The 12,650-nt window shown below is 48.0% G+C and overlaps 1 protein-coding gene across 1 annotated transcript in view; it reads left to right on the plus strand.

Annotated features, from left to right (window-relative positions):
* The window catches only part of LOC128702842 (carboxylic ester hydrolase), a 69,284-nt gene that overhangs the window by 24,078 nt on the left and 32,556 nt on the right, over positions 1-12,650 (plus strand). Inside the window, exons 3-4 of the mRNA XM_053797270.2 lie at positions 6,467-6,619; positions 9,293-9,440. Of these exons, the coding sequence (XP_053653245.2) occupies positions 6,467-6,619; positions 9,293-9,440 (301 nt within the window). The remainder of the gene's footprint in view (positions 1-6,466; positions 6,620-9,292; positions 9,441-12,650) is intronic.

The following is a 12,650-nucleotide window of genomic DNA, read 5'->3' on the forward strand; positions in this document are numbered from 1 at the left end:
CTTACGAGGAGTTGAAGGGGCTAGTTGTGACCCATCCCAGCATGGTGGAACTGCTTGCTTCGGAGGTGTACAAGGGGGTGCTTTTACACGTCCCTGTGCCCCTCCCACTGGACCCCATTTTGGAAGTGCCCAATATTGTCAAGGAGGAGCGACTCACTGCAACGGTGAACAAGGTGCCCACCCGCCAGGTGCTGATCCACCACAAAGGTCCACTTCCCACGCACCTGGACCTTGGGGTCTGGGGAAGATTCAAGACCCGACCATACCTGTCAGGCCCAGTACAATGCTTCAACTGCCAGGGGTTCAATCATATTGCAGCCACCTGCCAGCGAGAGAAGAAGTGTGGTGTGTGCAGCAAGGCACACGACTCGAAGGACTGCATTGCAATCCTCAAACAGCCATCTGGCGAAGCCCTTTGGCCAGAGCACAAGTGTGCCAACTGCTCGAAGAGGCACCATGCCTGAAACCGGAGCTGTCCTGTGATGGTGCAGCACTGCCAGCAGGTTCGTCATCGGAACGACCCGACAGCCCCGACGCCACCCAGCCTTGGAACTGCCCAGCAACAGTCAGCATGGGCTCCAATCACGGTTCCCCGGATGCCGCAGGAGGGCAATACCAGCGAGTTCCCAGCACTGGGCTCCCAGCAGAGGCATCAGGGGTCAGACACTGGTTTGCAGCAGTGCGGTCAACTGCGGGGTCAGATGGCAAGGTAGCCAAGAAGACAGAATCATCGGGAAAAACAGCCACAGGCCAGGCACACTGCCCAGCAGGTCCCAGCTGGGCACCAACATTCCTTGCCATACCGCCAGCAGGCCTCTTCCCAAGGGCAGGCCCCTACTGTGAGCGGCCAGAGTCAGGCAGAGGTCCCCCACCAGGGGACTTGGAAGCCCATGGCCACTCATGCCGGGCCCAGGGTGCACCCAGCTTATGCTGTTGCAGTGTCGACAGCCACCCAGACATACCCTGTGACCCAGCTCCGACTCGACGGGTCGTCCAGCTCAATGCCTGCAGAGGTAATGGTCGAATCCTTTCCGGATCGACTGAAGAAAACCATCGGGGTCATCTCAGCGCTCCTCTGTCGCCTGCTGCCGTCGGCAGAGGACAGGGGCGCCTGCAGGCAGCTCCTGTCATGGATGCTGGGCGTGGTCCTACTGGACAGGAAAGACTCAATGGAACTTCAAGCCATCATCCAGGAGTCCTTCCAGTCTGTGATGGAGGAGGCCCCGGAGTCGCCAACAATGGACGACGAGTCCCAGGCAGAGATGGAAGCAGTGAGCCACCTCTGCGGCCCTTGAAGATCCTCCAGTGGAACATTTGTGGGCTGCAGCGGAAAATTCACTTGGTGATTGAAGCTGCAGTTCAGGATGAGGTTGATGTCTTCCTGTTTCAGGAGATACTCACCGATTTGTCACGTCAAATGCATCCACGTATTCCGGGATTCTCTGCCTACCTTCAGCGCCTGGAAGGGACTGGCAGGGGCACAGCGATCTACGTCAGGAACACTATCCCTCATTCAATCTCCACTGACCCCATCGACTGTGGGGAGGGCGTAGAGGTTCAGGCTGTCACCCTACACCTGGCGGATGGACCTCTCGTGGTTTACAATATTTACAGAAGCTCTCGGTACACCCTTGACATTTCAGAGGTGGCAGCACTCGCCCCACGGGAGGGTCTTGTTGTGGCTGGGGATGTCAATGCCCACCACCCAATACTTTCTTCTGTCTCTCCTACCAACGCAGCTGGGAGGCACCTTGCGGCTGTGCTGGAGGAGGTCCCTGAGATCACCCTCCTCAATAATGGTGAGCCAACCCATCACTATGGTGGCCACTTGGATGTCACACTCATCTCTAGGCGGTTGCTCTCGAGCGTGAGATGGGAGGTCCACCCCTATCTCACCAGTGATCACTTTGCAGTGGTCACTACGCTGTTGGTCCAGCGGTGCCCGCTCCCCACACCTACCCCCAGATGGAATCTTAAAAAGGCCGACTGGCAGTGCTTCCAGGAGGTCATTGAGCACTGGTGGGCAGAGTCTCCTCTTCCAGACGACCCAGATGAGGCGGCTCAAAGCTTGCAGGTGGCCTTCACATGTGCAGCTGAGGCAGCAATACCTAAGATTACAGGCGGAGGGTCATATAAACATGACTGGTGGTTTTACAATGAGGACATCAGGGAACAGAACCACCACATCAATGTTGTACGCAAGATGCACAGGCGTAATCCCACGGTTGAGTCCATGCGTCTGCTCAGGGAAGTGGTGCGGCATGCACGCCATGTCTCACACAGGGTCCGGCAGGCTAAATGGTTCGAGTGGTGTGCCTCCTTCAGCTACTCCTCCACCTTATCTGAGATTTGGACCAAGTTACGATTGGCCACTGGGCAGCGTTGCAGTGTGGCTCAGTTGCACCCAGACCCCGCAACAGAGGCAGAGCGTCTGGTGGACCTATTCACCTCCAGAGCGGCCATGGCTCAACTGCCTCAGGATCTCCAGGACCTCTAGGCCACCCTCCTTCCTAGAAGGGTGATGGTGATCCAAGCAGCATGCCAGGCTAAGGACGTCACGGATGAAGACTTCACCGACCAGGAGCTCCAGGCAGCCTTCACATCTCATCGAGACACTGCACGGGGGCATGATGGTATCACCTATGGCATGATCACTCGGTCTGGCCATTCTGGACATTCAGCTGTCCTGGGGGTAATCAATCGGACTTGGCGAGCTGGCAAACTCCCTGTCGTATGGAAGGAGGCTGACATCATACCGATTCCTAAGCCTGGGGATCCTGGCAGTGTGAGACCCATCTCCCTCACCAGTTGCATCTCAAAGGTGTCTGAAAGGATGGTGTTGGAGCGCCTGAGGTGGAAGCTTGGCCCTCCTCATAAACACCTCTATGGCTTCACCAGAGGAGTGGGCACTTTCGAAAGCCTTACCACTCTACTGACCGGCATTGGGTCGGACGCCCAAGCCCACATTGTTGTCTTTCTTGACCTCGAGAAAGCTTTTGAGCTAGCCAGTGCACCTGCCATCCTCTCACTCTTGGCCCACAGGGGGATTAAAGGCAGGCTGCTTTCATGGCTTCGTTCCTATCTCCAGGACAGGCGGGCCCGGGTACGCTTCCAGGGGCATGCCTCTTCTCTCAAGACCCTGGACAACGGCACTCCACAGGGCGGGGTGCTTAGACCCACCCTGTTCAATGTACTGATGCACCAGCTGGTGTGCCTGCCTTTCTCCAGAGGCACCATCCTCCTCAGCTATGCCGATGACCTGGCACTTGTCGTACCTAGAAAGTGCCGGCTTTTGCAGCGTGCCCAGGAGGACCTCGATCTGCTGGCTTCCACCTGCTGTCACTTGGGACTCAAGATATCTGTGGCGAAATCCAAAGCCATGATCCTTCGCACCAAGGTCCCCAGTCAGTGGCTGCGGGTCCTGGGCATCGACCTGGAGTGGGTTCACAGTTATAGGTACCTTGGCATCTACATTGACAGGCACCTCACCTTCCAGAAACATGTGCGCCACATTAAAAAGAGGGCTCTGCAGAGGGTCAGGGCATTGAGTGCCATGGCCAACCCTAGGGTTGGGGCCAGCCTCGAGGTCATGAGGCTGTTCTACATCCAGGCAATACGTTCCCTCGTTGACTATGGGGCACTTGCTCTGGTTCACGCCAGACCCACAAACATCAAATCCCTCTGTGTCATCCAGAACACAGCTGTACGGGCCATGCTGGGGGCTCCTAGGTGGGCCAATGCAGTGGCTCTGAACCTTGAGGTGCAGCTACAGCCTCTTGAAGACAGAATCCAACTGGTAGCTGCCAGGAGGATTGCAAAGTATCTCCGACTCCCAGGGGCTGACAAACTGATGAGAGATTTACAGGTCGGCCAGGGGCAGGTCATTCCACTGCATCCCGGCCGCCGATGGATGTGGTCGGTAGCAGATGCCACACAGAAGCTCTTGCCCATGACATTGCTCCAGGTGGGAGGCTGCAACAGACTGGTAGCAAACTACACGGTGCCACCCCCTTGGGCACCAGAGCTGTTTGCGGTGCGCTGGACAACCCTACCAGACAGCAAGAGGCATTGCACCCGGGACATTCTGCACCACCTTGCCTCGGCTAGCATTGTGGGTGCGGAAGGCCCAGGGTGTGTGCCATATTACACTGATGGCTCCAGAGACCCAGTGGCAGGCCGCACAGCTGCTGGGATGTTCCACAGCAATCTGACAGCAGGTTGGCGCCTCCCAGACCATTGCATCATCCTCCAGGCCGAACTCTTTGCCATCCAACAAGCTCTGCGGCATGCTCTTGCAGACCATCAGCATCCCCCCATCATCCACGTTGATTCCAAGGCAGCGATCCAAGCGCTTATGCACAGAGAGCCAAAGGACAACATACGCTTAATCACATCCATCCAGGGTGACCTGCAGACTCTCATGGCCCAGGGTCGCAGGGCTACCATCAACTGGATCCCGAGCCATGTGGGTATCCCTGGCAATGATGCTGCAGATGAGGCTGCTAGGACTGCAACCCTCGAGGCACAGCCACGTGCTGCGATCTCCATCAGCCTCAGCCAGATTGCACTGTGGGCTGCTGGTGCGGCCAGGTGCCCATTCCTTGACCCTGGGGATTCACGGAGCCTCTGTTGGTATGTCAGGGCGACCCACAGGGTGCCCCCTCCAAGTATTCGGACACAGTCCAGGGAACTGAGGGTGCATATCCACCGCCTACACTTAGGGTATTCCACCACTGCACGGATTGTTGAACGGGCACGAGAGGAGCTCTGTGCCCATTGTGACCGAATGGTTCCGCAGCCCTTGGTGCACTACCTGTTAGACTGCCCGGCTACGATGCCCCTTCGCTGTAGACACTTCCCAATGACCCCTGTAGGGCAGACCCGAGAGGATGAGGCAGCACATCTTGTGTACTTAGCTGTCAGGGACTTGGAAACCTTACTTCCTGTCCTTACACATCATCCGCCCCCCCCGCTGAAGTTGCTGCGAGGGCCTGCTTTGGGCCTCCATTGCACTGCACACCAGCCACTGTTAGTGCACACTAACGTTTGGTACGTCATCTGGCCATAGGGCCGGTGAGGTACCCCCTTCCCTTCCTGCTGAAGACCTGCTACACAGGTGCAAGTGACGATAAATGTCACTTTCCTACCCGGGGAGCCAATGCTGGGTCGCCAAAATGGAAGAGACCCGAGCCGGGATTACCGGCGAATCAAATAGAATAGAATAGAATAGTGGCCGTCTTTGTAATTAATATTTTATAACATGTAAACCACACATTGTAAGCTTTGCAAGGAAATAAATATTTTCACTTTCAGAAATCAGAAGTGACTTATTTCCATTAAGGTCCTTTACATTATCCTTTATCCTCTAGTGCTCACGTGATCCCTCCGGTGGACCGCTCGGTATAATGCCACATAATATTCATTTTAGAGTATTTTTCATATTTCTATGTTATTTGTATTGTTTATTATATCATATTAGATCAATTGTGATAGATAAATAAGCCTTAGTATTGATATGTGCGCAATTACGAAAGATTTTGCCGAGGCGGCAGTAATGTTTGGTCAGCACTTCTTCTCAGACTGCTTCCTGATTGGTTATTTAACTCCATAATAGCTCAGCCCACTGTAATGATGTCAAATTGTTAATTATTATATTACTAGGAATAATAAATGAAACAAACAAAAAAATCGGATAAAATCTGAAAATTGACAGCATGTGAGCACGCATGCCACATGTGATGGCATCACCATATATGTTATAAATGACTCTAATTCCTTGTTGGGACATAATAAAATCAGTGATTCTTATACCAGAGTGTTTCCAAAGAGTTAAACTATTTTTCTACATGACTAACTCAATTTTTTAAATTTTTTTATATTTTTTTATAATTCGCGTGCCGAGTGAATGTGTGATGGTTGTTCAGTGTATTAATATATGGAGTTGTAAGAGAAGTGAATGCTCAGGTGTTGGCAAGAAATGTGGAGTTAACAGATAAAGAATCTAACACAAAGTGGGAGTTGTCACAGTTGCTCTTTGCTGATGACACTGTGCTTTTGGGAGATTGTGAAGAGAAGTTGCAGAGATTGGTGGATGAATTTGGTAGGGTATGTAAAAGAAGAAAATTAAAAGTGAATATAGGAAAGAGTAAGATGAAGAGGATAACAAAAAGATTAGGTGACGAAAGAGTGCATATCAGATTGGAGGGAGAGAGTTTGGAGGAGGTGAATGTTTCTAGATATTTGGAAGTGTCAGAAGATGGGTTTATGAAAGATGAAGTGAATAATAGAATTGACGAGGGGAAAAAGAACGCCTCTGGCAAGACAGTGATGGAGTGAATGATGAAAGTTTTCCTTTTTTGGGCCTCCATCCCTTGGTGGGAAACCGCTAATGTGTTAATAAAAATAATAATAATATTAATAATAAATATTTATAATAATCTTTATGCTAATGATGATGATCTCTCAGGACCCAGTTGGTGGTGATGGGTGGGAGGGAGTGAGGGATGGGTCCCAAGAGCCTCCACTCTGCTCCCAGGTAACCCCGGAGACAGTCACTTCCAGTCATCCAGTTTACGAGGGAGACGAAGACTGTCTTTACCTCAGCATCTTTACCCCCAAGGTCAAGAAATATATCCTTTTTGCTCTTCTGTTCAAACTCATACACTAAGTAGAGTGGAAAGACATGATTCTGAGCACACATATTTTGTTGAAATTTCTTTGTTCTGACCAGAGCTTTTTTATATCTAATGATTTGATAATGCTGGGTTTAGATCGAAGCATTGTTCTATATATCAAATGTTGTGTTGAATGATGTCATGAAGACACACAGGTAGTACTGACGTCATGTAATGATACAGGTAATACGCTGGAACTGGTCCTTCCATCTAAATCAGACCGGACGTGTTGTGCTTTTAATACTGTTTATAAACTCAAGAGACTGGTATATGTGAAAATCCAAGGAGATCAGCAGTTTCTGAGATACTTAAATCACCCCATCTGGCACCAACAATAATTCCACGATCAAAGTCTCTTATATCACACTTGTTTCCCATGTTGAAGTTTGGTCACAACATCAGCCTACCAGGCCCATCATCCAAAGGGGACAAGAAAGCACAGACCAGCAGGACCATGGGAAACAAAAGAGGGGAGCCATAACCTCTCCAGAGAAGGAGGTTTTTTAATGCCAGAAGGAAAAAAGACTAGCTAGAAATGAGAGAAATCTTACTCCAATTAAAAACACTTCTGGAGCAGAGGCACAGTCATTGGCCTCCATTCCAGAACAACAGACATTTTTGCCAGCAAATGGAAACACCCTAAATTGCAACAATATAACCATATTTATCATCGCAAACATACAGGGACTAAAGTCATCAACAAACAACAAAATTCCCTACATCAAGGGACTGCTCACGGAGTTAAATGCAATATTTGCAAGTACTCTGCCCCAGACCCGGACTCATGGAACTGTGTGTTCATCAAGAGTTGCAAGAAGCCCCTGTCACGTGCCTTTAGCATTCTATGGAGAGGGAGCATGGACACAAGCGTCATCCTACACTTACTAAAAGCAACAGACATAGCCCCCGTCCACAAAGGTGGCAGTAAAGCAATTGCAATGAATTACAGACCGATAGGAGTAACATCCCACATCATAAAAATTTTTGAAAGGGTTCTGCGAAGGGAGATCGCAGATCACCTATATACCCATCAGTTACACAACCCAGGCAAACACATGTTTAGAGCGGATCGCTCTTGCGGTCCCAGCTACTGGACCACTATGACAAGGTCCTGGATGCTATAGAGGATAAACAAAATGCAGATGTAGTATACACAGACTTTGCGAAAGCCTTTGACAAGTGCGGCTATGGTGTAATAGCGCACAAAATGCGTGATAAAGGAATAACAGGAAAGTTGGTAGATGGATCTATAACTTCCTGACAAAGAAAACAAAAAGAAAAATAGCAAAGAGAGTAAAGTTTGAGATATCTACAGTGAAAAGCTGTTTTCCACAAGGCACGGTACTCGCCCCTATCCTATTCCTCATCCTTATATCTGATATAGACAGAGATGTAAGCCATAGCAATGTGTCTTCCTTTGCTGATGACACCCGAATTGCCATGTCAGTGACCTCCATCGAAGACACTGCAAGACACCAAGAGGACATCAACCAAATCTTCAAATGGGCCACTCAAAACAATATGAAATTCAATGAAGAGAAATTTCAACTGCTTAGATATGGAAAACTTGAGGAAATTGAAACACTATAAGGATATACAACAAATTCTAACCATACTGTAGAGCAAATAAGTAATTTGCTGGACCTGGGAATGATAATGTCAGAGGATCTCACCTTCAAACACCACAACAGTGTTCCTACCGCATCAGCTAGAAAAATGATAGGATGGATAATGAGAATCTTCAAAACTAGGGATGCCAAGCCCATGATGATTCTCTTCAAATCACTTGTCCTCTCTAGGCTGGAATACTGCTGTGCACTAATTGCCCCCTTCAAGGCTGACGAAATTGCTAGCCTTGAAAGTGTACAAAAGTCTAAATTGCTGGGAACGTTTGAAGTCCCTTGATCAGTATTCCCTGAAGCAGAGGAGAGAAAGATGCATGATAATATACACTTGGAGAATCCTAAATGAATTTGTACCAAATTTGCACACGAAAGTCACTGCCTATGAAAGTAAAAGACTCGGCAGGAGATGTAACAATCCTCCAATAAAGAGCAGGGGTCCCACGAGTACACAGAGAGACAACACAATGAGTGTCAGGGGCCCAAGACTGTTCAACTGCCTCCCAGCATACGTAAAGGGGATTACCAATAGACCCCTGGCTGTCTACAAGAAGGCACTGGAGAGGCACCAGCCGGGCTCTGGTTCGTAAGTCAGTCTGCATGCCACCAGCAGTAGCAGCCTTGTTGATCAGACCCTATCCACTACGAGCCCTGGTCTCAGACCGGGCCCCGGAGACGTTGACCCCCGAAGCCTTCTCCAGGTAAACCATCTTGACAATGCATGCTTTTAGTCAATGAGGTAGTGAAACATGATTGTCTTCTTTGGTATTTGCATTAACAAGCAGGTGAACTAAACAATGTTGTCACTGAGAGTATATAAATCATTAGAAATACACACCTCTTAGTGTATATATTTCAATTATCTTCTTGCTCGCAAAGAGTTTCATGCGACTGTAACCAAAAACTCGCAAAGAAAAACATCTTAACTCAAAATGGGAAAAGAGTTCTTTATTAGTAATTACTGTTGAACTAGTTTAATGATTTATGACATTACAGCCTGGTGAGCCTGAAGCCCAACTTCCAGTGATGGTCTTCATTCATGGAGGAGCCTTTTTTTACGAGGGAATAAGAAAATTTTCGCCATATGTATTCCTGAATGAAGATGTAGTCTTAATTTTTATCCAGTACCGTCTTGGTATTCTTGGTAGGTGTACTTCTTTCATGTGACTCTAAAGTTTCACACAAAACATTTTTATCCCTGTGGCTGGTCCTTAGATGGCTTTATTGACGTAATTATCTTCTAGTTATTATTTGCAGTAAACTCATGTTCAGTTGCAGCCAAATTGGTAAGAGACCAAACAGCGACGGAGGATCAAATCTTTACCCACAAAGGTTTAACGCTTCAATACAGTACCCTGTGGTTTTGAAGTATTCAATGTTAATCCTCGAGTATGACCCAAGAACATAAATTAAAAATAGGATGAAGTACTCTTGATCCAAGGAATTGGAGCTACCATTGGAAATATAAACACAGATGCAGTATAATGTGATCCTTTATTGACAACGTTTCGCCCACACAGTGGGCTTTTTCATGTCACAAACAGATCTACCTAGGGTGGAAGGTATGCGAGTATTTATAGTCAGGTTCAGAATGCTGAGGTCAGGTGGAGAATGCTGTCTCTGATGATGTACCCAGTGGGGTTATAGAGTCTAAAATCTTGGGTAGCTTGGAAGGGAGATTGGATAAGTTTGTGAGCAGACCTTCTGCAGTGTTCTTCCATTCCTATGCTCTTTTGTGGCATAGCGATGAAGAAGTTTATTCGCAAGTGGTTCAGCTATGTTATTGAAGCCGCTATTCTGGTTGAAGTTGTCGGATATAGAAATAAGTGATGATTCCATGATTCTTCGGTATTGAGTGTTGTCTTCTGTGGCGATAAGTCTTGAGTTTCTGTAGTTTATCAAGTGGTTGTGGGAATTACGGTGTTGTACACAGGCATTCCTTGTATCGTCAGACCTGCTTGCGTATTGGTGTTCTGAAATACGTGTTTGGAGGTCCCTTGATGTTTCCCCCACGTATAATTTCTTGCAGTCATTACAAGGGATTATGTATACCTATGCAGAGGGTGGAAGCTTGTCCTGTCTATCACTGGTAATATCCTTGATGGTCGTGGTTGTGGAGGTAGATACTTGGAATGAGGTATTGGAAAAGATGTTGGAAACGTGTTTGGCAATGGAGCTGGTGGGGAGGACTATGTATCTCTTCTCGGCAGTGTCTTCTCTGGGTGCGTTGAAGATGTTTAATGCCCGTCGTCTGCAGTCTCTGATGAAGTGACGAGGACAGTGGAGTTTAGAAAATACTTGTTCAATTATAGTGCATTCTTCCTCAAGAAACTTATTGCTGGAGATTCTGAGTGCATGCAGTAAGAAGCCTATAATTACACCACGTTTAGTTTTGGTGCCGTGGTGAGAGTAGAAGTGGAGAAGATCGTTTTGGTTGGTGGGTTTTCGATAGACTTTAAAACAAAGTTCATGGTCAGCTTTGCAGAAAAGAACATCAAGGAAAGGAAGAGTGTAGTCGACTTCTTCTTCAAGTATGAACTGGATTGAAGGCTCGACCTGGTTGAGCTTGTCTTGGACAGCTTGAATGTTGAAGCATTTAGGAGTTATGAGGTGAATGTCGTCAACATAAGGGAGCCAAGTGACAGACGAAGGAATAATAGTGGAGAAACGTTCGGCTTCTAGATGTTCCATGTATAGGTTCGCCAGGACCGCACTGAGTGGCGAACCCATGGGTAGTCCAAAAGTCTGCTGAAAGAGGTGATTTTCGAAAGAGAAACACGTAAAGCCAACACATAGTTCAACAAGGTCGATGAAATCGCTGGCTGGAATAGGAAGATCAAGTGAATCATCAATTTTCCTGCACAAGAGATCGATGGCTTGTGTAGTAGGTACTTTGGTGAATAGGGAAGTCACGTCAAGGCTGGAAAGTTTCTTGTTCCTGATGCTGATGTTGCGAATGCGATTGAGAAGATCACCCGAGTGTTTTTACATGTGCTGGACTGATAGTGCCCAAGAGTTTAGAGAGGTGTTTTGCGAGAATTCCTGAGAGCTGGTGGGAAGCACTGCCTATTCCCGAGGATATGGGCCTCAGTGGGATACAAGGCTTGTGAGCTTTTGGCAGCCCGTACATTCTGGCAGGTCTGGGGTTGCTGGGCATGGTGTGCAGAAGTTTCTTCCCTTGTTCTGAGCCCCTCAGAATGCGGCGAGACCTTTGAAGAAAAGTTTTGGTAGGGTTGTCCACTTGGTTAGTTGTGAGAGGTTTGTAGGTATCTGTGTCATTAAGTAGACTGAACATTTTGTTCCTGTAATCGTCAGTGTTCATGATAACAACACCACCTCCTTTATCAGTGGTGGTGACCCTGATGGTCGTGTCTTCTGCTAAACCTTTGAGTGCATTGATGTAACGTCGAGGTATGACTGGGGAGCTGCGTGTTGAGATGGCTGCTGAGATGATGCCTTGAAGATAACCTTTTTGGAAGTCGGGGCCATTGTGTCTGTAGTTTTTGGCGATGAAATTGAGGTCTTGTTTTGGTTTCGTAATTCCTGTTGCGAATTTGAGGCCTAAGCTCAGGGCTTCAGTTTCTGTGGTTGACAGTGGACGAGATGAAAGATTTTGAATAATTTCAGGCCTTCCTAAACTTTTCCAATTACTATTATCGCAGAGTGTTTGTAGTTTCCTAGTAAGTCTGATCTTCTGTTGAACATTCGCTGTGGTAACTCTGCTGCAAATGATTTCGGTGGTGCGTCTGTTCATGTTGCCCCGGAGTGTTGTGCCTAGTGTTCAGGCTTGGAGAAAAGCTTCCTTTGTAGCCTTGTTTAAGTCATCTGCACACTCTTCAAGGTAGGTCCGAGCTGTAGCAGAGAAAGGAGGTTTGATGTTGGCAATTTGAGGAGGAGTAGATCTTGGTAAGACCATTCATTGGATGCAATCACGAAGAAAATTGTAAACAAGAAATTGTATATAAGAAATTGAATGCATCCAATCAGGGTCACCACCGCTGATAAAGGAGGTGGTGTTGCTATCATGAACACTGACGATTACAGGAACAAAATGCTCAGTCTACTTAATGACCCAGATACGTACAAACCTCTCACAACTAACCAAGTGGGCAACCTTACTAAAACTTTTCTTCAAAAGACTCGCCGCATTCTGAGGGGCTCTGAACAAGGGAAGAAACTTCTGCACACCATACCCAGCAACCCCAGACCTGCCAGAATGTACGGCCTGCCAAAAACTCACGAGCCTGGTATCCCACTGAGGCCCATATGCTCGGGAATAGGCAGTGCACCCCACCAACTCTCAGGAATTCTCGCAAAACACCTCTCTAAACTCTTGGGCACTATCAGTCCAGCA

The sequence above is a fragment of the Cherax quadricarinatus genome, chromosome 91 (assembly GCF_038502225.1).
Source record: "Cherax quadricarinatus isolate ZL_2023a chromosome 91, ASM3850222v1, whole genome shotgun sequence".
Lineage (NCBI taxonomy): Eukaryota > Metazoa > Arthropoda > Malacostraca > Decapoda > Parastacidae > Cherax > Cherax quadricarinatus.